General features: G+C 40.6%; 1 protein-coding gene across 1 annotated transcript; it reads right to left on the bottom strand.

Annotated features, from left to right (window-relative positions):
* Window positions 1-2761: 2761 nt before the first annotated feature.
* On the bottom strand, window positions 2762-3487 carry GP9 (glycoprotein IX platelet). The gene has a single exon (XM_075832343.1). It carries the CDS (start codon window positions 3485-3487, stop codon window positions 2873-2875), a length of 615 nt encoding a protein of 204 aa, XP_075688458.1. The 3' UTR covers window positions 2762-2872.
* Between the last annotated feature and the right edge of the window lie 24192 nt (window positions 3488-27679).

Genomic DNA, 27679 nt, shown 5'->3' with positions numbered 1-27679 from the left:
AAATAGTGATAGCCCCTCCCACTAGTCTTGAGGGGAGTGGCGAACTAAGTGCTCAAAGGTGTGAGATAAATGAGTGTCAGTGTAGTGCTAGGGTGTGAATAGATGGTAAAAAATAAATATGTATGTATGAAAGTGTCAGAACTGTGTAATAATGTAATAAAAATAAATAAATAAATAAATGTGATGAATAGGGGTCAGTGCTGTGAATAGTACATGGGGTGTCAGTACTATGTGTAATACGTGGAGGGATAATGTGCTGGTCGTCAGGCATGGCGTATCTTGCCGAATAACAGCCTATTTGTAACGCTGCTAGTGTTAGCTAAAGCGGGCTGCTCTGCATTCCAAACCAAACGCCAGCACATCATGCCCTCCCAGCATATAAGACCGGGCTGCGTCCTGAAAAAAAGTGTAGTATACGTAGTAAGAAATATCCATGAAACATGGGGTATTAGTTGTTATTTTGGCCAAAATACGCAAAGCTCGCAACCCAACGTCAAGGGTCCCCAGTGCCTTGCGAGTCCCTAACCAGAACTTTTCGTTCCTAATTTAAAAACACAAACAGAAAAAATGGGACATAGATATCATCAAACCCACAAAAAAGGCCATACTTACTAGGTAGGTGGGTGGGTGAAAACCCGTTCCCATCAGGACGCAGACGGGTCAAAGAATGCTGCAGAAGGAGTGTGCATTAAATAGTGATAGCCCCTCACTATTTAATGCACACTCCTTCTGCAGCATTCTTTGACCCGTCTGCGTCCTGATGGGAACGGGTTTTCACCCACCCACCTACCTAGTAAGTATAGCCTTTTTTGTGGTTTAGACTATGTAGGGAAACACCCCCAACTGGTAACACCCAGTTGTGAATTTATTTATACATTTCTAGAAGGAATAATAGAGGGATGGCACAACGCAGAGTTCTAAGAAAGTATGTTCCAGAATGCTTATTACATGGGGAGTACAATTATTTACTAAAAACAGACCTGTTAGGAGAGGTGAAAGGTCCTCTTTAAAACTCTCCTGCTTTCTACGATGGTCATTATATGTATCCTTGCTGTGCCCATAAATGTTTTTGTATATATTTTTATTTCTTCAGCACCTTACTGCACACTGCAATAAAGATCTCATTATTCTAGCTTTTATGTCACTGGTACATTTTCTTGGAGGTAATAGTTTTATATGTGTTCATATATAGTATACACGATCCAGAAATAGCTTCATTATTCTGTTTATTTATTTTTTCTGTTTTCAAACATTTTCACAACTTAAACCAATCTTTACATGCAGGGCCAGATCCATGTTAGTGGAGGCCCCTGAGAAAAAAGTTTGGTGTGGGCCTCCTACACAGTAGCAATGTGTGGCTAACTTGTGCTTGACATAGACATTAAGGCTTCAAGCACACGACCGTGCCCGTAATTACGGACAGCCGGCCATTTTTACGAGCCGTGCTCCCATTATAAAGTATAGGAGCACGGTCCGTAAAATGTAAAAATAGGACATGTCCTATTTTTTTCGGCAGGTTTCTACGGCACGGACACCCTCCTGTAGACATACAGAAAGGTGTCTGTCAGCCAAAGAAATGAATTGGCGCGTAATTACGGGCGATTTTACGGTCATGTGCATGGGGCCTAAGTAATTGTCATTAGGTCCTGCTGATGTCAAGAGGAACAGGCTCAAAATCTATGAGGGCAGCTCTACTCTCCTCTCATACACATATACCATTCTTACTGAGTCTAACGGATTGTCAGTGCATGTATCACATGCTGTGTATGACATGTAAACAATATCCTGAATTTTCTTCTATACAAGAATAGTTAAAGTGTAGTTAAACGTTTGACAAAATTGTGACATGTCAAAAGTTTGGATTGGTGGGGGTCCGAGCGCTCAGACGCTTCATGTCTGTTCGGCTTTTTCCTAAAAGCCCATGTATCGGAGTACGGGCTCATAGACTTTCTATCGAGCCCGTACACGATACATTTATTTCCGGAAAAAGCCGAACAGACACGAAACGGCTGAGCGCTCATACGAGCGCTTCAGCTGCTTCGTTCTAGCGATTGGAGGGGGTCACAGTGCTCGGACCCCACCAATCCAAAAGTTTGTCAAACGTTTAGCTACACTTTAAGATTTTTAGTAACTATTTTTTTTTTAAATGTTATAATTTACAACATGCATTGATGTTTGTTTGTTTGTTTGTTTGTTTGTTTGTTTGTTTGTTTGTTTGTTTGTTTGTTTGTTTGTGTTGCAATGAGATCCTGCGAGCAGCTTATGACACCAGATGTTCTGTACTTAACTTCTCCTAAGATATATTTACAACCCCATCTATAATTATCAATCATACAATGAAAAGAAATTTGACTAATTTATATCCATTCGTTATCAATTCTGACCTAAATATTTTTTATTATAAAAGGCAATCAGTCTTTAAATGGTATAATGTAAAAACATTTAGTTTTATATTCAAATTATTTTTCTGTACAAAATTTTAAATTTCCATTGATTTTCCCGGGAATAAAAAGCAGCCCCTCACATATCAAAATGAATGTTTTGTGACATTAAGGGTATGTTCACACGAGGTCATTACGTCCGTAATTGACGGACGTATTTCGGCAGCAAGTACCGGACCGGACACAATGCAGGGAGCCGGGCTCCTTGCATCATAGTTATGTACGACACTAGGAGTCCCTGTCTCTCAGTGGAACTACTGTCCCGAACTGAAAACATGATTACAGTATGGACGTAATGACCTCGTGTGAACATACCCTAATACTCATTCTACTTGTTTTGACTGATGAAGGTGTAGGATCCAGAATCTTCTTCGTCTGACTTTGACCATAAATGTCCTTAATATAATCCAACATTGCTGTCAGGTCTTGTATTACTTTGACTTGTAGCTTTCATTTGAGGACTTTTTGTGACGAGAGACAGTAGTGACTGCAACACAACAAGCCAGTTTTCTTGCCATCCGGACTACATAGGACATCAAAATAAGGACAAACACAGCAAGGCCAATCATATAAAGATCTCGTATAAAGAACTTTTTACACTTAATTGGCCATGTTCTTCTACACAGAGTCATATCATCCCCAGTGAGGTTCTGGAAGGGTTTCATTGATACTGTGTTTGGGGTTGCACATTTCAGACTTTTAGGGTTTCTCTGCACCGGTATAGAGTCGAGCCAGCTTTTCAGATACAGAATTTGACAATCACAATTCCAGGGATTGTCAGACACATCGACTTCCTGGAGGCTGACCAAGTGATCAAGAGCTCCAGGAAAAACAGATGTTATCACGTTATTTTGCAAATAAAGCCGTACAGTGATCACTGGGAGATCTGGCACGTCTTTGAGATGCCTTGAGCTACAATTGACTATAAGTCCCCTTGTCTGCAATGGAAAACAGCTGCAAGGTGTTGGGCATGAATCTATGCTGCAGTTACAAAGTTGTGCCAAAATATTGAGCTGGATGAATATTGGGATTTTTCTCCACGCCATTTATGCCTAGGAAAAAAAATAAAAATACAGGTGATGGTATTATATATGTACATAAAAGTATTTCTAAAAAAGATGAACAATGATGTATATACCTGTTACATACATTGTAAATATTTATTAGAAGTCTATATTATTATCTTTAGAAATATTATCTCCCTAAGGCTATGTTCACACAGGGTATTTTGCCGAGTTTTTTGACGCGGAAACCGCGTCGCAAAACTCGGCAAAAACGGCCCGAAAACGCCTCCCATTGATTTCAATGGGAGGCGTCGGCGTCTTTTTCCCGCGAGCAGTAAAACTGCCTTGCGGGAAAAAGAAGCGACATGCCCTATCTTCGGGCGCTTCTGCCTCTGACCTCCCATTGACTTCAATGGGAGGCAGAGAAAGCGTATTTCGCGCTGTTTTATGCCCGCGGCGCTCAATAGGCGCGAGCAAAAAACGGCACAAAAATCGCCGCGAAAATCGGCGTGCAGGGAGAGGAATATCTGCCTCAAACTTCCAAACGGAATTTTGAGGCAGATATTCCTCCTGCAAAATACCCCGTGTGAACATAGCCTAAAACATCAAGGGGGAGATTTATCAAAACAAGTGCGAACGTAATGTGGCGCAGTGTCCATAGAAACCAATCAGGTTGCTGCTTCCAATTTTTTAAAGAGCCTCTACAAAAATGGGAGCTGGAATCTGAATATTTAAGGGTATGGGGCATTGGCTTACACAGGGAGATGTGCTGCCGACTAGTGACCATATTTTTGGCTGCCGACTAGTGACCGTATTTTTGGCTGCATAAAAGATGCAACTAGCTGATGAGTGAACGTTTGCGTGTTCATTAGCTGATCTTTCTCCTTTTTTCACAGGGCAGTGATTGGGAACAAGTTTTTGGCCCGTGTAAAAGGGGTTTTTCCCATCAGGGACATTTATGACCTATCCACAGGATAGGTCATAAATTTTAGATAGATTCCCCACCTCTGGAACCCGCACCTATCCCTAGAACGGGGCCCCCTAAACCCCATTCTATCTCTCTGTGCTCCTGCTGACTCGTGTGATTTCCGACCATGAAGAAGGAAACAGCGTAGCTCCCTGAGCTACGCTCTTTCCGTAAGTCCCATAGAACTGAATGGTAGTTACGGAAACAGCGTAGCTTGCATGCTACGCTGCTTCCATAACTGCTATTCACTACTATGGAGTTATAGTTCAGCGAGGTACGCTGTTTTCGTAACTCCCGACCATATAGCCAAGAAGTGGCCGGGAGGCAGCAGGAGCAGAAAAAGGTTGAACGGGTTTACGGGGCCCCGTTCTAGAGATAGGTGCGGGTCCCAGAGGTGGTACCTGCCTCTATCTGACATTTATGACATATCCTGTGGATATGTCATAAATGTCTCTGATAGGAAAACCCCTTTAAGCTCTCTCCAAGCGGAAGGTATAGTCCTGGTACACAGGTCTCTTAATCAGCAGCAGACCAGTTTCCACAGTGCTGCTTCCAAAACACTTCTCTGAACAACCACGTAGGTGAGCTTTTTAATCACCATGCACCTATGAGGAGGGCAGTTACAATGTTAACCTTTTGGGTATGTGCACACGTAGTGTGTTCAGCCGTAAATGTCTCGAAAAACGGCTGAAATATCGGAAGCAGAACGCCTACAAACATCTGCCTATTGATTTCAATGGGAAATATGTCGTTCTGTTCCGACGGGGCATTTTTTCCGCGGCCATTTTGAAAAACGGCCATGTTAAAAAAACCCTCGCCAAAAACAAGTGCATGTCACTTCTTGAGCCGTTTTTGGAGCCGTTTTTCATTGACTCTATAGAAAAACAGCTCCAAAAACGGCCGTAAAAAATGCAGCGAAAAACGCGAGTATGATTAAAAAACGGCTCAAAATCAGGAGCTGTATTCCCTTGAAAACAGCTCTGTATTTTCAGACGTTTTTGAGTTTGCATATGCACATACCCTAAAATAACCAATTAGGAATATATCTCCCTTGCCAGATTAACCCTCTCAACCTTTTACACATCCCCCTCACTTCAGGCTGCAGATCTGGGCATTTATTCCTAGCAGGCAGTGTGCCCTTGAGAGAGCATTCCCATTCTGATGTTTTTTTCCCAGACCTGTGTCCTACTTTAAACCTATACTCCTGGAGATCTAGGAACCACCTTGTTACTCCAGGATAATGGTTCTGAGCCATCCAAGTCAGCAGAGCATGGTCTGAGACCTACCTAAGGCTACTAAATGCCCATTTTATGGCTAGGCTACTCCACAATAGAATAATTTTTCTCTGCTGATGATAGCTATCTACTAAGGTAAATGACAAGAATTTCTTCCCTGTTCACCACCTATACCACCAATACCGCACCCTGTGCCCAGCCCTACATCTGAAGCATCAGTCTGAACAATTAACTCCTTCTTAAAACCGGGAGCTATCAGAACATTTTAAAGACTTTCTCCAATTCAGGAGTCCAGTGTATTTTAGCAGGCCTAAAGCATTTTGTTAGGTCAGTAAGGGGTGCTGCGAGGGTTCCAAAATTAGGCACAAACTGTCTGTACTACCTTACAATGCCCAAAAACGTTCTGACCTATTTCTTTGTAGAGGAATGGGGCCAATTTTGAATTGCCTCAATCTTGTTTAACTGGGATTTATTCAATCCTCTGCATACAATATGGTCAAGATACTTACTTCATCTAAGCCTATAGCACATTTTTTCCGGATTGGCCGTAAATCCAGCCTTCGTTATGGAGTTTACCACAATCTGAACCTTGCTAAAGTGACTGTCTCAGTTTGCACTGAAGACTACAATGTAATTTAAATATGATGCCGCATATTCTCTATGAGCCCTCAAGGCCTTGTACATAGCCCATTGAAAGAAGGCTGGGGCACCCTGAAGACCAAACGGCATGCTGACATATCGAAATGAGCCATCTGGGGTAGAGAAGGTAGTCTTCTCTTTGTACTCCTCAGACAGAGGAATTTACGACTAACCTTTGGTAAAGTCTAGATTGCAATAGATCTGGATGGACCAAGTCTTTCAAATAATTCATCAACTCAGAGCATGGGGTAAGCATCAAATTTAGAGACCTTATGTAACTTCCTGAAGTCATTGCAGTACCTCCAAGTGCCATTAGTTTTTGAACCAGGAATTTAGGACTGGACCACCCACTATAGATTCCTCAATGACATCTGTCGTCGTGATGCTGTGATTCGATAAGTGTGTACATTAACTCTGACATGGGGTTCTGTGAGAATCTCAAGTTGTATTACATCTGCTTTACCTGGGTAGGGCTCATGCACACGACCGTAGCCATGTGCACGGCCGTGATTTTCGGGTCGGCCGGCTGCGAACAGTCAGCCGTGAGCCGCCCGCAAATCGCGGGACATACACATGGCGCGGCCATTATTTTCAATGAGCCCGGATCGCAGAAGACGGCTGTAATAAGACAGGTCCGTTCTTTCTGCGGTGCAGGCTCCCGGGCCGTGCACGGACCGTAAAAACTAAGGTCGTGTGCATTGCCCCATAGAAATGAATGGGGCCACAATTCTCACGTGGATTTTTGGGGGAATTGCGGCCGCAAAAGCACGTTCGTGTGCATGGGGCCTAACTCAGTAAAGAAGTCCATTTTCTTTTGGACAAACTCTTTTGCCTCTTGTTTTTGGGCGTGGGGCAAGTTAATAGCTACTTTCAATTTGTTTATCTCACAATCTTTTTTGGCATTATCACTGTTGTCAACGACGCCCTCTCCGTCCAGGGCTTAATTGTGTTCACATTTTACATCTGATATGGTTTCCCTTTAGGCGGCCGATGACACTCTTATTAATTTACTGAGTCTATTTTCTCCACAATTTCAAAGGGTCCACGCCTCAGTTAAAATCTTGTTCTCCGCTGTTAGAATGAGGACTGAGATGCGGTCCCCAGGGCTGAAACTTCCAGAGCGTAATAGGTTGTAGATTGTATACCCTGCACTGAGCCTCCTGCGCTTGAAGCAAGTGCTGTTTTGGCAACTGGTATTATGGCCTGCATACTTTCCTGCATCTGGTACACATGTTCAACCACACTTTAACAGCACAGACCCTTTTGTTCCCATGCTTTCTTGACCACATCAAGCAGTCCATGGGAATGACAACTATCGACCAATTCAAACGGTAAGAACCCAGTGGTTCTTACTTAGCCTGCTATAGCATACTCCGACATTTAGGAATTCATAGATGTGCCATTGATGTGTTACAAAAGTACACCTAATATATACAGTGCATACTGAGCAGAGCTGACCTTGGGAGTGCCGTTTGTATGCCCCGACAGACTTTTCTGTCTTTTCCATGTTTGCATTGTGGACTATGTCAGGTCAAACTTTGAATATAAATGGCTTTTTTAAATTTAGACGTTATCTACTTAATGAAATGCCCGTGTGGTTCCTATATGTTGGTGAGGCTATTAAGCATTTAGGTCACGATATAAGCAAACATAAGTCTGCGGTCAGATGTAAAGGCCCTTTTACATGGGCCAATGATTGGGCAAATAACCATTCATATAAATGCTTGTTCTTGATCATGTTTGTGTAAACAGGGCAACAATCCCTCGATGAACGAGCAAGCGTTCGCTCATCGGTTGATCTGCCTCTTTATGCAGCCGATAAAATGGTCGCTGGTTGGCAACATATCTCCCTGGTAACGATCGATCGTCCCATTACATAACGGATCGTTGTCTCATTGATCGGCACTCATATCGGCCCATGTAAAAGGATCTTTAAAATGCATTGTCACTATAACAGTACCATTTCTAACAAATGGCACGCAATATATCACAATTGAAATTTCAAGTGAGAGAAGTGGTTCTCAGACCGAGGAAAGGAGTTGATAGGAAGAGGCTATTGATTAAATGTGAGACATATTTTATACATGTAATGCAAACCCTAGAACCCCAAGGTTTACAGTAAATCGCGAGTAGGAGATTTCCCATAAAGTGTGAAATATTGTTCAGGTTATCCATGATTTTTTATTAGATATGTGGCTATGCTTTTCCACATTCATGAGTTAGTGCCTGATATTATCATATATATATTTGACAAGGACGTGGTGTCCGAGGCACAGTTAGCGCCACCCACAGCCCAACCTGCAAGAAGCCTGTGAGGAAGGAGATGTGAGTGCTCAGTCAGTCTGTTGTTTGTGCCTCTATTTGTCTGTGTGTCTCTGTGTTTGTGTGTGTATAAGTTCCAGTATGTCTGTATGTATGTCTTTGTGTGTGTGTGTATTTGTGTGTCTAAGTAACTATATATATATATCTGTACAGTGGCGTAGCTATAAGGGTCGCAATGGCCGCAGTTGCGACCGGGCACTCGTTGCCACACAATGCTGACAGCGCTTCCAACCCTATTTGCGTCCTTAGGACGCAAATACAGTTCAGTGCAATGCTGCAAACTTGCTCCAGCATTCACAGTGCCGCGAGCGGTTCGGTGCAGGCAGTCGCGATGTAGTGATGTCATCTCACCTGTTTGCGCCTAGTCACTCACAGCACAGACCAGAGGAGAAGGATTCTCCACCCGTTGTGGGAACGGGGATAGGTTATTATGTTATTATTTTTCTATTAGGTATGTACATATGGGGGCATTATAATAGGTATGGGAGGGGGACTCATGTGGTAGCTGCTGAGGGGGCATTATACTATATGGAGGGCATTATACTGTATGGGGCAGCTATAGGGGGCATTATACTGTATGGGGGCATTATACTGTATGGGACAGCTATGGGGTGCACATATATGGACAGTGACCTCAGGGGTTTCCTCTAGGAACGGAATCCCTTGACAGATCATCGGCAACGGGTATTCCGCTCAAGGAGTAGACACTAATTCTGAAGCAGGGAACAATCAGCTCCCTGCTTCAGAATTAGTTTAGAGTGGAGGGAGCTCCTCTGCTCGCCGAAGACTCCCAGTCCCCGGACACAGCGCTACTTTAAGCCCTGTGCTCGGGGAAGCCCTTGACGGTACTGTCCATATATGGACAGTGACGTCAGTGGCTAATCCTTGAGCGGAATCCCCGTTGCCGACTCTGGCCGGGGATTCCGCTCATAAATTAACAGTACCGTCAAGGGCTGCCCCAAGCACAGCGCTTAAAGTAGCACTGTGCCCGGGGAGCACTCGGCGAGCGGAGCAGATCCCCCTGCTCCTCCCCTATGAACTAATTCTGAAACAGGGAGCTGATAGTTCCCTGCTTCAGAATTAGTTTAATCGTTGGGAGGTTTGACATTATCTGTACTCAGAGCGTTATGACTGTGTTATCTATGGTGTTACATAGGACTGCAGGTAACACTACTATATTATCTGTACTCAGAGTTATCACTGTATTATCTGTGGTAACACATAGGACTGCAGGTAAAATAACTACATTATCTGTACTTAGAGCGTTATCACTGTGTCTTATCTGTGGTGTTACATAGGACTGCAGGTGACATCTACTACATTATCTGTACTCAGAGTTATCACTGTGTGTAGGGCTGGGAGATTTTGCACAAAAATAAAATCTCGATTTTTCTTAACCCTTTGGACGATTTTTAATTTGATTCACGATTTTCTTATTTTTATTAGTAATTAAGGAATTACTGTGCATGCAATTCCCTTATCTCCAAAAAATACCAAGACACAATTCTTTTACATAATAGAATTGCAGGCATAGTTATCCAATAATATATATTGATTATCAGGATTGTCCCTTAGCTGCTACATGTGATCACGCTTACTTATAAAAGGGACAATGCTGATAATCATTATATATATATATATATATATATATATATATATATATATATATATATATATATATATATATTTGGCTCAGAGAATAAAAACAGCAACTATGAGTGCAGAGGAACAACGAGAAACCAATTCCCAAAACAAGGCGTTAAGGCAAAATCCTGAATATAAGCCTGTAATGAACAACGTCGTTCTCAATTATAAATACTTATCATTCCTTTTGCTAGCAAACCCGTGTAACAGGTTTTCTATACTAGTTGTTATATAATTAACCAGATCCATTTTTTACAGATTCAGCAGAGTAGTTGAACCTGAGTCGTTATTCTAAATTATTGGAAATAATTGTTTTTCTCTCATCCTTCTTTTAATTCTTTACACAGCAATTTCAGTAAAAATGTATATTTAATTTTGTTTTTGTTGTGCTTGCCTGGAAACCACGGTCGTATGCATGGGCCCATTGAAATGAATGGGGCTGCAATTCACCCGTGGATTTTCGGGGGAATTGTGGCCACTAAAGCACGTTCGTGTGCATGGGGCCTTAGTGCTGGACAACTGCTGGAACAAAGTATAAATATAAACATAGGCAGGTGGATAGCTATAGAGTGTAGTAGCAATTCCACCCGTGCACTGATGCCTGAAGGGGTCCAAAAAAACGCCAGTATAATAAATGGCACATGGTACAGATCAGGAACTTTAAGTAATGCCTCCGAATAAGCAGGATACGCCGATCCTGGACAATCATATTTTATGCAAATGAGGCTCTATGTGCCTATCAATCTTTTTTATCATTAAAGTCTCCTACACTGGGCAATTAAAACAATTTACAGAGGGAGTTCGGTATTTTATCCGGATACATGTATTTGCACTATTTTCAAATAATTTACGCGTGAGAAGCAACACGTGATAAAGAATTATTTAAGTTTGTTTCAGAGGAATTATTTACAAAATTGTAGAAAAAGTGAAAAAGAAAAGGGGTTACTTCTTTGGTGTATCAGTATTTAAATACATTCACGAATAGAGATAGCCCAGTAAGGGCACATTCAGACGTGGCGGAATTGCTGTTGAATTCCGATGCGGACAGTCCGCAGTGGAATTCTGCAGCAGCCGTTTTTTACATTTGTTTCTATACATTTTTAGGAAACTTAGTTCAGACGTTGCAGAAAATAACTGTGCGGAAACTAAGCAGCGGTGCAGATTTTTCCCTCCGCAGCATGCTTTGCGGAGAAGAAGCGGAATTTCACTGCAGATTTCAGCCTTTGCAAAGCTAAATCTGAAATCTGTGGCAAGTCCCCTGTGATATCTGCAACGTCTGAACTACCTGTCAAATATGCAAATGTTGGTGCAGATTTGTTGCGTAATTGCCCCGAATCTGCACCAACATTTGCAGCGGAAAAATTCTGCTACGTCTGAACATGGCCTAAGGGTAAACGTAAATGAAAAATGGGGCAAAGATTTAGGGAAGGATTATATAGTCACATAGAGGGAAGTGTTTAAAGGGGTTAATATGGTGTCACTAAATTATTCACATGGATTTTCCCAGTTTATGTTGGTACTCCTAAACGTCTGTATAGTATGGGATACAGAGAAAATGATACCTGTCCTATGTATAATATAGGACAGGCTGATCTCATTCATTTGATGTGGCGATGCCCAAAGCTGCATCATTTTGGTTCTTGCTAATTGAAACCAGTGAATCTATTTTAGGTATGGCTTTGGGGAATTCTGAAGGTTTTATGTTTTTGGGAGATCCCTCACAAGTACCGGGGCTGAAGCAGAGGAATTACTGTGATCTTGTGATTCAGTTGTTATTCTTGGCAAGATTACAGATTTTGAGAAAATGGTTTGTAAAAAATTCACCAGTACTGATAGAATGGCAAAAGGCCGTTTTAAGAGTTCTGCTTTATGAAAGATCATACTACGTCTCAAAAGGGAGGTATGAATATTTTTGCAATAGATGGAGAAGTTGGATTGACCAATTGGATATTAGGGACAAAGTTATTGCCCTAAGGCCCCATATTTAATAGTTATTTATCTTTGGTTTCTTTTTATTGTGTGTTCCTCATCTTCCCTGTCGTCAGGAAAGGGTGGGGGTTGTATTCCTTCTTGTTTTTTTGCTGTTTATGATTGAACCATGTTTAAGGAAAATATTGCAGAATGGAATAATCAAATAAAAAATATTATTAAAAATAAAGAAATAAGTGTCCTATACTGCACTAGTATTTTGCTATATGAAAAATATAAACCTGCATAGACTGCGTTGTGCTGGAATCTGCTAAATTGTAGTATATACAATACTGGGTCAGGTTAAGGGCATTTTATAGAGGCTGATATGGACCATGAAAATATTCGCCGATCAATGAGACAGCTCACAAGGAGCAATGATTGGTTATGTATCGAGCGATCGTTACTACGATCGTTTGTTCCCATACATTTTCCATCATGTCGACAGCACAGCTCCCTGTCGACTAGCGACCATTTTTTTGGCCGCATAAACGAGCAGATCACCCGATGAACGAGCGTATCAGCCGATGAACGAGCGTTTGCCCGATCTGAGGCCGTGTAAAAGGGCCCTTAAGGGTATGTTCACACGCAGAGTCAAAAACGTCTCAAAATACGGAGCTGTGTTCAAGAGAAAACTGCTCCTGATTTCAGACGTTTTTTGTGCCACTCGTGATTTTTGCAGCGTTTTTCGCTGCGTTTTTTACGGCCGTTTTTGGAACTTTTTTCAATAAAAAATGTCGCGAAAAACGCTCCTTCGGAAAACAACGCCGTTTTCCCATTGAAATCAATGGGCAGATGTTTGGAAACGCTCTGCTTCCTATTTTTCAACCGTTTTTCGGGCGTTTACAGCCCGAAAAACGGCCGCAAATAGGTCGTGTGAACATACCCTAATCACTAGCAGATCCTACTGCTAACTAGTGGACTTCATGCATTTGATTTGCGCTTTGTATTTCACAGGTTACTCAGACGTTTAGGCTCTATTTTGTTTGGCCAAGTAAAGAATAAAGCATTGCTTGTACTGGAATCATTCGCTTGATACAGACAGTTGATGCCGTGCAATTAAATGATGCTGGTGAAGGCAGCACATCATTCTAGTGCCTGTGGAGCTGATATTCACCAAGGATGTAATATCTCGGATACACTATCACAGCCGATTTATCAGTCTAGCCTGAACTCCGCTCTGGGATCTGCATCTCCTTTCAGTGGTTCCATATTTTCTTGTACTTCCTGTCAAATACTTCCAATTGCTGTTCTCCTGTGCAGTGAATTATCCCTAATACATTATTTTCCAAACACCTTGCAGCAAAACATTATTGCTATAGATTATATTTTAGTTGCTGAGTTGTATGTTGAATTAATTCATTTTCAACTTCAGTATCAATTTTTCATCTGAGGAACATAATTTATCTACCTGCCCATACAGTTTATCTCCACTTTGTGCTAGGCCAACAGTTCTGCTGTTGCAATGAAACTGCCTAGAAATTGGAAAAAAATATATATTTTATTTATTCAGGCTGCCAGCATGTTGTAGTTAGACAGGTCTTTGCATTACTGAATATATATAAGAGCTGAAGAAGAGTTAGAAATTTGAGACACTCAATAGATAAGGTCACCTTGAATTAAACAATGTAGGATTTAGTATCTATCATATTTGTGCCACTTGCTATCACAATAATACAATACTGGGAAATTTAAGCCATCGAATATTTTATGTATGAATTTAATTTCAGGTGACTTTTTAGAATAAGCTGTCATATGCGTGTACAAGAGGAATATCACTATTTCTGGCCATTACATGACTTGTATCCTGCATTTGTTAGCAGTTCTCCTCTCTGCAGACTCTATCTATAATTCTCAGTTCTCCCTCGTGGGTGAATAATTACTGCTATCATGTCTGCCACACAAAGGAAAGAGAACATCCTGCTCTGCTATCTCTTTGTAGCAAACCCTCAGAAACAGCAGCAACATGGAGGACATCATATAGCAGTAATGAGCCGTGTAGCTGTGAATCCGACACTTGGGTGATAAAGAACACTAACAAGAAGCTGCAGCAGCATCTCTGTGTGTGTCTCTCTCTGCCTCTCTCTCATTTTTCTCCTGCTCCCTCCGTCTATGGGCAGCTGTATCATAATCATTCAGTGAGCTGATAGTCTGTCTCGTCTTAAGGAGATGGATTTAGCAGTATATTTAGAATGAGTGAACAGTTAGGAGGTGGAGGATGGAAAAAAGGGGTGTGATAAGTGGAGAAAGAGCATTTTTCTCTGATTAAAATATATAACAATGTTTCTTATATTCACTTATACTATTGATTTGTGAGTTTGTTGAAAAGTTAGTGACCATTTAAATGTATTTATTAGTTGCTTACCATGTACTGCAGAGTTGATAATTTATGGAACTTGTAAAAGCCTTTTATTCAATACTTGCCAAATGGGGGGGTTTCTCCTGTCTCCCTGCCACTGCCTGGGCTACATAAATCTGATAGGGAAATAATAGTTAATATCAGATCAGCCATCTAACAGTTATATACAATGGATTACCTGTTTATATTTAATAGTACTTAAAAGGAAACTGCAATTAAAACCATAGTTTCCTATGTGAATTCTCACCTATAATTATGATGCCTGATGCCACTGCTGCTTTTTGTGGATTTATGAGTAATAAAATATTACTCATTAATAATACCTGCATGGGCCCGAACATTTAGAGAAAGAGCTTCCCCTTTGTTGGCCACTATCCACTTTGGGTAATAGAATCAGTCCTGAGCGGAGGACCCCCTTTATGAAGTAAACATGCTATAATGTGGAAAAGGGAAGGGGTTGTCTTCATGATTTTTATAAAAACATAAAACACATATGGGGTTAAACTCAGGAAGATTTTATAATCAGGAGATGTCAATAGTCTTGTAAATTAAAGTCAGTAACTAAGTAACTTTAATGCCATATCCAGTTAAGGTAATTTCCATTGGGAAACTAGGATGAGAAATTAAATATTAAAACTGAAACTTAATTGTGGAATTGCAAATTAGGTTTGTGCACCTGACACAGACTGCAGCTAAATTAGCGTTTTACCTTGAGAAAGGGGAGTTGAGGGACCATAGCTTAATGGAAGGTTTTAATTGTACATGGATATCCTGGGGATTGCAATATCCCTATATTAGCACCATTTTATGAGATAAGACATGTTTTATATTCAGCTGAATATCTTACTGTTTTTATGTAGTTAAACTAATAGTTGTGACCTTGCTGAGGCATATTTCCACAAAAAAGCTTCAAATAAACATCAGAAAATATCCTAAGATCTATTCCCACTGCATTTGCGGTGTACGTTCATAGCCTTATCCATAGGGCTCCTTTCGCTCATTATCCTTTTGGCATCCGTTGGGAATGTACACGTTGCTATACCTTTTTTCAACTGTATGGAATAGTGTAGTCGACAAAAAACTTTTCCATACAGAGGCATACCACCAAAAAATATATATGTTCTAAACATGGGAGGCTAGGGGGGACATATGCCACCGTGTGCCTATGTAAATGTTTCTAGAGGATTTCACAGTTGGAAATATGTTGGATAAAGTGTGTTTACTGGTGTAGACATTTTCAGACTTCTCAGTAATCCCATTACAGAACACTAAAATCAGCTTCTCCATAGAGTTCATGGCCCTATTACGGCTCTGTTCTTCCATTTAGGTGGATGAGCCCTCTACTGTTCCTCTGTATGGATCAGAATTCATCAGAGACATTTGGAGTTTTATTTTGTCAGACTCCCATGTCCTGAGATATTCTCTCCTAGAAACATTACTTCTAGGGGAGAAAATCTCAGCGCACATGTATTCTGATGTAGTCGGTAGAACAATGTATTGAGGCTGTAAGGCGGCTCCATACTAAGGAGCTGTACAGGCTCCGTGCAATGTCCTGCAGGCTTTGTGCACAAGGCTCTGTCTTGTGCATAAGTCCCAAGTCTAAAATTGCTGCTTATGTGCAATAACCCATTTAAAAAAAAATTCTGGATGTCAGGGTATTGTGTGCGGCAGCGTATATAATGTCCTGGCTGCACGGCATCAGAAGCTTGTGTGCGGCTACCCTGGCAAGTTCTGACCTCACTATACTGCCTTTGGCTTTTTTCTTACTCCTTTCTGACCTCAACTAGTTTGGTGACCATGATTTTGCATTTTCCTTATGGTGCTTTACCTGTCTGATCGATATTGACTACTGTGACCTCTCCTGTTGCGTCTACCACCTGATCCTTATATTTCTACTGCCCTGGTTCCTATCCACATTATTTAGATAATTTATTACTGGACAATCAACACACACCGAAGTCCTGGGGCCAGTAGAGTACCTATACCCCAAATGAGATTAAAAAAATGGGGTGCTATAGGGGAAGTTGAGCTCCAGTATAGTTTTCTGCCTGGGTATTGCAGGACTAGGGTCAATACGGCATCATTCTATATTATCTTTGCTGCGCAATGAAACAGTATTTTCTTCAGGCTGAGTAATGATCATTATAAATTTGTTTAATTATGGCAATAGTCAACTCTCAAATATATTCATTTTGTGTCAGATTTAGAAATGTTGCGAGTCTCACATTAATAATCAAGGTAATGGACTTTTGAGTTATAAAAACCAGGTGGTTAGGGAGAACACTGTAAATTATATTATCTGCTTCATATCTCTCAAGTTCCTTTCTAATTAAACAATGCAAATCTTGAAGAACTTACATACCCAAGTTGGAATTAATTGTCTGTGTGAGAAATATCTCCCATAAAATTGATTTTGTCAACTTCATTAGGAACGGTTATGGAGTCATAATTGAAACAAAATGTACTTTTCAAATTAGACCATTCTATGATCAAATAAAAACTATCTTAACAGGCCACTAAATTTTTTAACAAAAATTTATCCAGGTTGAGGTGACATTCAAATGACTTCTCCCAGAGACGAACAGCATTCTAATCGCCATACATAGTGGTTATACCAAACTTAAGGAAAAGTAACGAACAGTATTTGACACATAGACACCTATGGGAATGTTACAATAAACATTTGTATTCATCTCTGGGTATCAGACGTGACTGAAACTTCTATACAGGAGGGTAACTTGAAGCCCTTCAACTGCGTCCCCCCAACTTTCATGTGTAATTTATAGTACTAATCACTACATATGAGACCTTTTAAGGTCCCTTTGCCTCCTGGGCCAGAATGTGATCGCATCCTCTTCACCCCCTATAGTTACGCTGCTGTCAGACATGTTGGCATTGTGTGAACAAAGATCCTTCATATTCCTTTTTTTTTTTTGCAGAAAATTTCATCTTATTTATAAAGCATGTGGATACACAAAACAATATTACCTTAAGTGTAGACTTTCAACAACTTAAAACACCCACAATATAAACTCACATCTATGGAGTTAAGCCCTGAGAAACAACATTATTTTCTGATATTATAGATAATCTGCAGTAAGCAGACAAGTCGGTTCTTATCTAAAATATATCGAAAGCAACTCGATAAGCATTGAAAAACAAAACTTCTTTCCTAATAAGATAATTAAGGTAATAGAACAAGAAAGTTGAGGTCCACGCGTATCCACCACTAATTTATTGTTTGTTACAACCCCTAATATCACATTTAGGATAGGACTACATGGCGACCTGTGGCCAGTGACTTAAGATCACAATGTCGCGCTGCTAATATCGCAACTAATGATAGTGAATGGGGTAGTGCTTAAATCCAGCAGGTTTGGATATCTGGCAACTATCGTATCACGGTTGCGGTGCCTTGTGTGTCGTAACGCAGCCACATTCACTATCCTTAGTTGTGATGTAGCACTAGCCTAACAAGGTCCATCAGGAGACAAGGTTTAATAGAACACATAAGAGCAATACACTGCATACATACGTATTGCAGTGTATTGCACGAGCGATCCAAAGATTGCATGTTTAAGTCCCCTAGGAGGACGATAAAAGAAAAAGTAAAAAAAATCTGTGAAAGCCTGAACTATTAAGATATCCAATTATTTAACCCGCCAGGTGAACGCTATAGGAAATAAATGCGCAATGCAAGTATTGCTGTTATTTGGTCACCTCAATTCCCCCCAAAAAATGCAACATAAAAAGTGATCAAAAAGTCCCATGTACCCTGAAATAGTACCAACAAAAACGACATCTTGCCTCATAAAAGATAAACCTTCACACCACTCAATCGACGTAATTTTTTTTTGTTAACTACGTTTTCTTTGTAAAATTTGTTAAACATAAAAAATCTATATCAATTTGATATCGTCGTAATCGTATAGACCTGCAGAATAACGTTAACATAACATGTCGTTTGTACCGCACATTGAACTCTGTCAAATTTAAACCCAACAAAAAATGTCAGCAATCGTCTTTTTTTCTCCATTCCATAAATATTTTTTCCATTATATGGTGCATTAAATGGTGCAATTAAAAACTACAATGGAAAAAGGAACATGAAAAAAAATTATTTGGCTGTCTACAAGGGGTTAAACTAACGATTTATAGAAGAATCCGTAATGAAAAAGATAGATTTCCTTTTTAATTACTGTGAGAAAGTGATGTTATACTAATCTTTTTTTTTTTATCTCAGATTCCCCTTACCTTGGTTGGATGTTGTTTTCAAGGTCGGCAATGATGCAAGTTGTACCACTCAATTACTCCAAACTAACAAAGTACTTGAGACTTATCTAATGTTCAAAAGAGCCAGGAAGGAAACGCTAACTTCTGGGAATGTCATTCTCACAGGCTGATAACGCACTAGGCCTGTATTAAAATGACAGAAATAAGTTGTAGAATGACCTTCTAGTTTCAGTGCATTGTATTTATAGAAGCGCAGAACACCACAAACATATCAGTCTGCCCAGTTGCTCCACTCCACATGAATGGTTTATTTCTGACCCTCATTAAATGAATCTAGCAGAAACCCTTAAAATATACATGATACTGCTAGTTGTAAATCTCAAATGTGCCCCACTTAAATGGTAATACAATTTGTGTATGAACTCCTCACAATCTCTGCTTGCAGTCACTGAGTAAAAACATTTAACTTACATCTAGAGGCTGACAACCTGACCTGATCCTGTCCTGCTCACACAGATGCCTATTAGGCCTAATTCATAGGTCTTATTCTGAGATACGGACCACATGTTGACCGTAATACCCGGACCGAACACAGTTTAGGGTTCCGGACTCCTAGCATCATTAGTCATCCATAGTCACTGCCAGCCCGCGGGACCACCGTCCCATACTGAAAACATAGACATAGTATTCCTGTTTAGAGGCAGAGACACCTAGCATCATACATAACTATGATGCTAAGAAACCGGCTCCCGGAACTATGTTTAGTCCGGGAAATGCGGCTGACATACGGTCAGTATCTTACGGACCAAACGCGGCCACCTGAATAAGGCCTTAGAGAACAGAGCTCTGGTACACTGTAAAGAGCTGTGAATCTGTGTCTGCAGCACTACATCATCCTCTGAATGTAATCTATCAATATTTTCATTCACTGACAGCAGTCAAGCTATGATCACACCGTGGAATTTTTCGACCAAACCCGGCACAGATACCGCCATAAAATTATGCCTCCCATACATTTGAATGGGAGGCAGACGCTTCTTTTTCCCGCTAGCTGATTTTTTCAGCTAGTGGACAAAACAAGCGTCCTGCCTGTTCTTCGGGCGGATTTCGCCCAAACCTCCTATTGAAGTGAATGGGAGTAGGAATCTTCCTGCTGACAGCAGGAATAATTCTGCAGCGGATCCGCCATGTGAACATAGCCTAAGCTATCAGGAATTGTACACAAAATATATTAGAGAATTGCATAATTTTATTTTGAGTATACAAGAAATTATAAAAGTAAATCCTATAATTATAACCTATTCTACATTTTTTCTTTACCTGTAAATCTATAAAAACTGCTTATAACAATCAATTATGTTTCCATTATAATTTCACAACTCTTTTTAAACCGATGGCTCTAATTCTGATCGGTTACAATGGGCAACACCAATGTTAAACTTTATTACTTCTTATAAATCTCCTGTAATACTTTTCTTAAGTTTGGGATTGAATTGAAATTTCGTTTGGTTTACAAAGAATTATGGTATACTCTCACAGGTCGGATACGCTTCGAAAAAGTATTCAGCGTATCCGACCTAGAACCTGCAGGGAATTCTGCCCGAAAGACCGAACCAAATTGTGTTGCAGATTTTCAATTGGAATTGTCGCTGCATAATGCAGAGCAGAAAAAAATGCAATGCTTACAGTGAAGGAAATAAGTATTTGATCCCTTGCTGATTTTGTAAGTTTGCCCACTGTCAAAGACATGAACAGTCTAGAATTTTTAGTCTAGGTTAATTTTACCAGTGAGAGATAGATTATATTTAAAAAAAAAACAGAAAATCACATTGTCAAAATTATATATATTTATTTGCATTGTGCACAGAGAAATAAGTATTTGATCCCTTTGGCAAACAAGACTTAATACTTGGTGGAAAAACCCTTGTTGGCAAGCACAGCAGTCAGACGTTTTTTGTAGTTGATGATGAGGTTTGCACACATGTTAGATGGAATTTTGGCCCACTCCTCTTTGCAGATCATCTGTAAATCATTAAGATTTCGAGGCTGTCGCTTGGCAACTCGGATCTTCAGCTCCCTCCATAAGTTTTCGATGGGATTAAGGTCTGGAGACTGGCTAGGCCACTCCATGACCTTAATGTGCTTCTTTTTGAGCCACTCCTTTGTTGCCTTGGCTGTATGTTTCGGGTCATTGTCGTGCTGGGGACGGTGTTCTTTGGGTCATAGGCAGTATGTCTCTTCCTCCAAACACGGCGAGTTGAGTTAATGCCAAAGAGCTAAATTTTAGTCTCATCTGACCACAGCACCTTCTCCCAATCACTCTCAGAATCATCCAGATGTTCATTTGCAAACTTCAGATGGGCCTGTACATGTGCCTTCTTGAGCACGGGGACCTTGCGGGCACTGCAGGATTTTTATCCATTACGGCTTAATGTTTTACCAATGGTTTTCTTGGTGACTGTGGTCCCAGCTGCCTTGAGATCATTAACAAGTTCCCCCCGTGTAGTTTTCGGCTGAGCTCTCACCTTCCTCAGGATCAAGTATACCCCACGAGGTGAGATTTTGCATGGAGCCCCAGATCGATGTCGATTGACAGTCATTTTGTATGTCTTCCATTTTCTTACTATTGCACCAACAGTTGTCTCCTTCTCACCCAGCGTCTTACTTATGGTTTTGTAGCCCATTCCAGCCTTGTGCAGGTCTATGATCTTGTCCCTGACATCCTTAGAAAGCTCTTTGGTCTTGCCCATGTTGTAGAGGTTAGAGTCAGACTGATTAATTGAGTCTGTGGACAGGAGTCTTTTATACAGGTGACCATTTAAGACAGCTGTCTTTAATGCAGGCACCAAGTTGATTTGGAGCGTGTAACTGGTCTGGAGGAGGCTGAACTCTTAATGGTTGGTAGGGGATCAAATACTTATTTCTCTGTGCACAATGCAAATAAATATATATAATTTTGACTATGTGATTTTCTTTTTTTTTATATATATATAATCTATCTCTCACTGGTAAAATTAACCTAGCCTAAAAATTCTAGACTGTTCATGACTTTGACAGTGGGCAAACTTACAAAATCAGCAAGGGATCAAATACTTATTTCCTTCACTGTACCTTCACTGGCATTGCCATAGTGATGCGTCCCTGCTCCCCACCTCTGGTCTCCGTGCCTCCTGTGATGATGCTGCAGCCCATGTGACTGCTATAGCTTGTGAATGGCAGCAGCAGTCACATGGGATGAAATGTTATCCCAGGAGGCCAATAGAATGGAGAACAGCAGAGGGAACGCAATCGCTATGACAATGCCAGGGGGTAAGTATAAATTTTTTATAATTAAATTTAAACAAGAAAAAGATGTTTTTTTCTTTTCAGATTTGTGATTTTTGCGGCGAAATCGCAGCTTTTCCACCACAAAAATCACAACATTTGCTGTTGCAGCTTTTCCCTTCCCAATGAACTAAATGCAACAAAAGTGCCGGTATTCCGCAGCATGACTTGACATGCAGCGGATTATAAATCTGCAACGCAAGTCAATTAATGCACATTTTGTCAACTGATTTTTTCCACAGCGTATGAATGAGATGTGTTCAAATTTCATCTGCTTTGCTTCTACTGTAATACGCTGCAAATTTTCTGCAATGAAATAAATTGTGGAAAACCCTTAGACCACATGCACACAATGCGTAATTTGCCACGGCAAATCCGCAGCATAATACAGTACCTGCAAAGTAAGTGAGATTTCAAGTAATGTCATCTACACATTGCAGAATTTTTCTGCACATAAAGGCTGGGTTCACACGTGGCGGAATTTCACTTAAATTCCGCTGCGGACACTCCGCAGCGTTAATCCGCAGCGGAGCCGTTTGTCCATTGACTTACACTTTAATTTAGCAGTGTTCGTTTAGACGAGGCATAAAATTCCGCTGCGGAGCATAGGCTGCGGAGCGGAATTTGGTGTCCGCAGCATGCTCTGTCTGTTGCGGAGCAGTGGCGGACTCATGGCGGAATTTCTCCATTGACTTCAATGGAGATTCTAATTTCCGCAATGAAGTCCGCAGCTGTCATGCACATGTTATGTGTGCTGCGGATGCGTCTTGCTTTTTTGCCATGACATTTCTTCATTCTGGCTGGACCTATGTATTTCTAGGTCTACAGCCAGACTGAGGAAGTCAATGGGGCTCCCGTAATGACGGGAGCGTTGCTAGGAGACGTCAGTAAATAGTCACTGTCCAGGGTGCTGAAAGAGTTAAGCGATCGGCAGTAACTGTTTCTGCACCCTGGACAGTGACTACCGATCACAATATACAGCAACCTGTAAAAAAATATAAGTTCATACTTACCGAGAACTCCCTGCTTCTGTCTCCAGTCCGGCTTCCCAGGATGACGTTTCAGTCTAAGTGACGGCTGCAGCCAATCACAGGCCAATAACAGGCTGCAGCGGTCACATGGACTGCCGCGTCATCCAGGGAGGTCGGGCTGGATGCCGAAAGAGGGACGCGTCACCAAGACAACGGCCGGTAAGTATGAAATTTGTTTACTTTCACTAGGGAAAGTGCTGTCCCTTCTCTCTATCCTGCACTGATAGGGAGAAGGGAAGCACTTTTCCCGCAGTCCGCAGCAGCTAGTCCGCATCAATTTACTGCACATTTTGTGCAGATCCGCAGCAGAATCTGCAACGCAGATTCTGTGCGGCATTGATGCGGACAGTTGCGGAGGAAATCCGCCACGTGTGGTCATGCCCAAATTGACCTTTCGGTGAGGATTTTAGAATCTGCAGCATGTCAATTTATCTTGCGTTTCCGTCTCAGAATTGTATCTGACAAGTTATGCTACGTGATTGCGGGGTGCCGATGGTTTCTAACAAAGGCCTCTGGGTCTGTCATCTATGGATGGCGATTAGGTCCTGCCGGAGTCAGGACCTAATATGCTGCCTGTCAGTGTGAAACTGGCAGGTATAATACCCTGCAATACATAAGTATTGCAGGGTATTATAACAACGATCCAACAGTTGGATCTTCAAGTCCATGGCGCGACTAAAAAAAAAAGAAGTTAAATAAAAGTTCCAAGTAATAAAATTAAAAATCACCCTTTTTCCCCCTATAAAATACTTTATTAATAGAAAAAAATAAAAATAAACTATGTATAATTGGTATCGCCACGTCCATAACGGCCTAAACTATAAAAAATATAATGTTATTTATCCCGCACAGTGAACCGCGTAAAAAAAATAATGAAAAAAACATACCAGAATCGCTATTTTTGACCACTTCATGTACACAAAAATGGTACAAATAAAAACTACAGTTTGCTCCGCAAAAAACAAACCCTCACACAAACCCTCACACAGCTTTCTTGATGGAAAAGTAAAAAAGTTAAGGCTCTTAGAATATGACAAAACATAAAGGAAATAATTTTTTCCTGCAAACACTGTAAAACATAAAAAAACTATATACATATAGTATCGCCGTAATCACATCGACCCGTAGAATAATTTAAATATGTAGAATAAAAAAACAATAGAAGCTTTCACGGCCTAATTCCACTAAATTCAGTAAAAAAACAGTGGGATGGATGAAAATGCTCACTATACCCCTAGATAAATTCTTTTAGGGCTGTAGTATCTCGGGGGCTTTGCAAATGCGACATGGCACCCGAAAACCATTACAGCAAACTGACGCTCCTTCCCTTCTGAGCCCTGCCATGTGTCCAAACAGCCATTTATTGCCACACATGGGGTATTGCCGTAATTAAGAGAAATTGCTTTACAAATGTTAGGGTGTTTTTTCTCTTTTATGCCTTGTAAAAATCGATAATTTCTGTTTTATTGGAAAAAAATTTAGATTTTCATTTTCACTGTCTAATTCCACTAAGTTTGTCAAAAAACCTGTGGGGTAAAAATGCTCACTATACCCCTAGATAAATTCCTTGAGGGGTGTAGTTTGCCAAATGGTGACTTTTTGGAGATGTTTCCAGTATTTTGGCACCACAAGACCTCTTCAAACCTGACACGGTGCCTAAAATATATTCTAATAAAAAGAAGGCCCCAAAATCCACTAGGTGCTCTTTTGCTTCGGAGGCCGGTGCTTCAGTCCATTAGCACGCTAGGGCCACATGTGGGATATTTCTAAAAACTGCAGAATCTGGGCAATAAATATTGAGTTGCTTTTCTCTGGTAAAACCTTCAGTGTTACAGAAAAAATTGATTAAAATGGATTTTCTAAAAAATAAAATAAAAAAAATCAGTGTTCGGTAACCGGGAGGTCAGCTGTCCCCGACAGCTGACACTCCAGCCTTGCCGGTCAGCGGACCATCGACGTTGATTTCGGCAATTGTCGTGGCAATCGAAGGTCAGACAATGATCTCCGGGTTGCCATGTACGGAAGCATCGGAGGAGCAGCCTCCGGTCGGTCCTCCGAGGCTTCCTGTCAGTGTGACTGTCACGTCACAATGACAGTTGGAATGCATTACACTACGTAGGTAGTGTAATGTATTCCAGCAGCGATCAGAGCTGCAAGTCTAAGTGTCCCCTAGTGGGACAAGTGAAAAAAGTAAAAAAAAGTGTAAAAGTAAAATACAAATGTTTTAAAAAAGTGTAAAAATAAAAGTTATAAGTTATTTAAACAAACACTGCATTTTTTTCCTATAATAAGAATTTCATTATAGGAAAAAAATTAACACGTTAAAAAAAGTACACATATCTGGTATCACCGCGTTCGTAACGACCCCAACTATAAAACTGTAGTTTTATTTTTTCCCGCGCGATGAACATCCCAAAAAAAATCAATATACACCAGAATCGCTATTTTTTGGTCACCACCCCTCCCAAAATAGAGAATAAAAAGTGATCAAATAGTAGCATATACCCGAAAATAGTACCGATAAAAACTACAACCCGTCCCGCAAAAAACAAGCCCTTACACAGCTTTTTGGACTGAAAAATAAAAAAGTTACGGCTCTCAGAATATGGTGACAGAAAATAAATAATTTTATAAAAAAGTTATTTTATTGCGCAAACGCTGCAAAACATTAAAAAAAACTATATACATATGATATCGCCGTAATCGTATCGACCCGCAGAATAAAGTAAATTTGTCATTTATAGTGCACGGTGAACGCCGCAAAAAAATAAACTAAAAAACATTGTCAGAATTGCTTGTTTTAGGTCACCCGGCTTGCAAAAAAATGTAATAAAAAGTGATTTAAAAAAATCGCATGTACCCCAAAATGGTACCAATGAAAACTACAGATTGTCCCGCAACAAATAAGCCCTCCCACAACTCCGGTGAAAGAAGTTCTGGCTCTCAGAATATGGCGATGCAAAATGTGCAGTGTTTTCTAAAAGCAGGTAACATCCGACACCATTTATCAGTGCGACACCGGCCATACATCTATGAATTATTATTTATTTACCGCATTATTATACCCTCTTATTATGCCCTGATGTTCTCCGCACAGATTACACATGCCCCCACATTATAAACTGAAATACCAGTGAAACCCAAAACAGAAAAACGACCAAGCAAAATCTGCGCTCCAAAAGCAAAATGGCATCCCTCCCTTCTGAGCCCTGCAGCGTGCCCAAACAGCAGTTTGCGTCCACATATATGGCATCGCCATACCCGGGAGAACCCGCTTAACGTTTTATGGAGTATTTGTCTTCAGTTGCACAAACTGGGCACAACATATTATGCACTAAAATGGAATATCAGTGGAAAATTGCAATATTCACACCATCCGCTGTGCATTAACCCCTTTGCGCACTATGACTTAATAGCACGTAATGGTGCGGGGGTGATGTATGGAGCGGGCTCACGTGCTGAGCCCGCTCCATACAATGCGGGTGTCGGCAGTGTATTACAGCTGACACCGAGGACTAACGGTCAGGAACAACGATTGTGCGGTTACAGAAGCCTGTAAAAATAAGGGGACTAATAAAATATGTAGAAGAATTAAAGTTATTAGTAGTGATAATGAAAAAAGTTTAAAGTTAAAAAAAAAAACTTTTCCCATTTTTCTTCTAAAATAAAGTAAAAAAAATAAACAAAATTGGTATCGCTACGTCCGTAAAAGGCCGAACTATTACAACATACCAATATTTAACTCGCAGGTGAACACAGTAAAAACCGTAAATAATTTAAACCCCCAAAATCGTTGTAGTTTTCGTTTTTACCGCACGGCGAAAGCTGTAAAAACGAAAACCCCAAAAAATGGAATCAGATTTTTTTCCTATATTACTATATTTTCCTTTTTTTTTTCAGTTTCCCAGTACTTTTTATGCCACTTTAAATGGTGTCAATAGAAACTACAATTCCTCCCACAAGAAATAAGCCCTCACATCACTCTACTGACGGAAAAAGAAAAAAGTTATGGCTCTTGGAAGGCGGGGAATGAAAAACAAAAATAAGAAAGCAAAAAATGGATCAGTCCTGAAAGGGTTAATTCATTTCTAATGAAAAAAAAACGTATGACCACATGTGGGGTATTTCCGTACTCGGGAGAATTTGCTTTACAAAAATTGGTTGTTTATTTCTCCTTTATCCCTTGTGAAAATGAGAAAATTCAACATTTTAGTGGAAAAAAATTGTGATATTAATTTTCTCCGCCTAATTCTAATAAATTCTGCAAAAGACTCGTGGAGTCTAAATACTCACTATACCCCTAGAAAAATTCCTTGAGGGGCGTTTCCACTGTTTTGGTCCCTCCAGGACGTTGCAAAGGCGGCATGGCACCGAAAAACAATCCAGCAAAATCCGTGCTCCAAAATCCAAATGGCGCTACTTCCCTTCTGAGCGCTGCCATGGGTCCAATCAGCAGTTCATTACCACATATTGGGTATTTCCGTAATCAGGAGAAAATGCTTTACAAATGTT

The sequence above is a fragment of the Rhinoderma darwinii genome, chromosome 7 (assembly GCF_050947455.1).
Source record: "Rhinoderma darwinii isolate aRhiDar2 chromosome 7, aRhiDar2.hap1, whole genome shotgun sequence".
NCBI lineage: Eukaryota > Metazoa > Chordata > Amphibia > Anura > Rhinodermatidae > Rhinoderma > Rhinoderma darwinii.
Note: the sequence above shows the minus strand (reverse complement) of the source record. Positions and strands in the feature narration are given on the sequence as shown.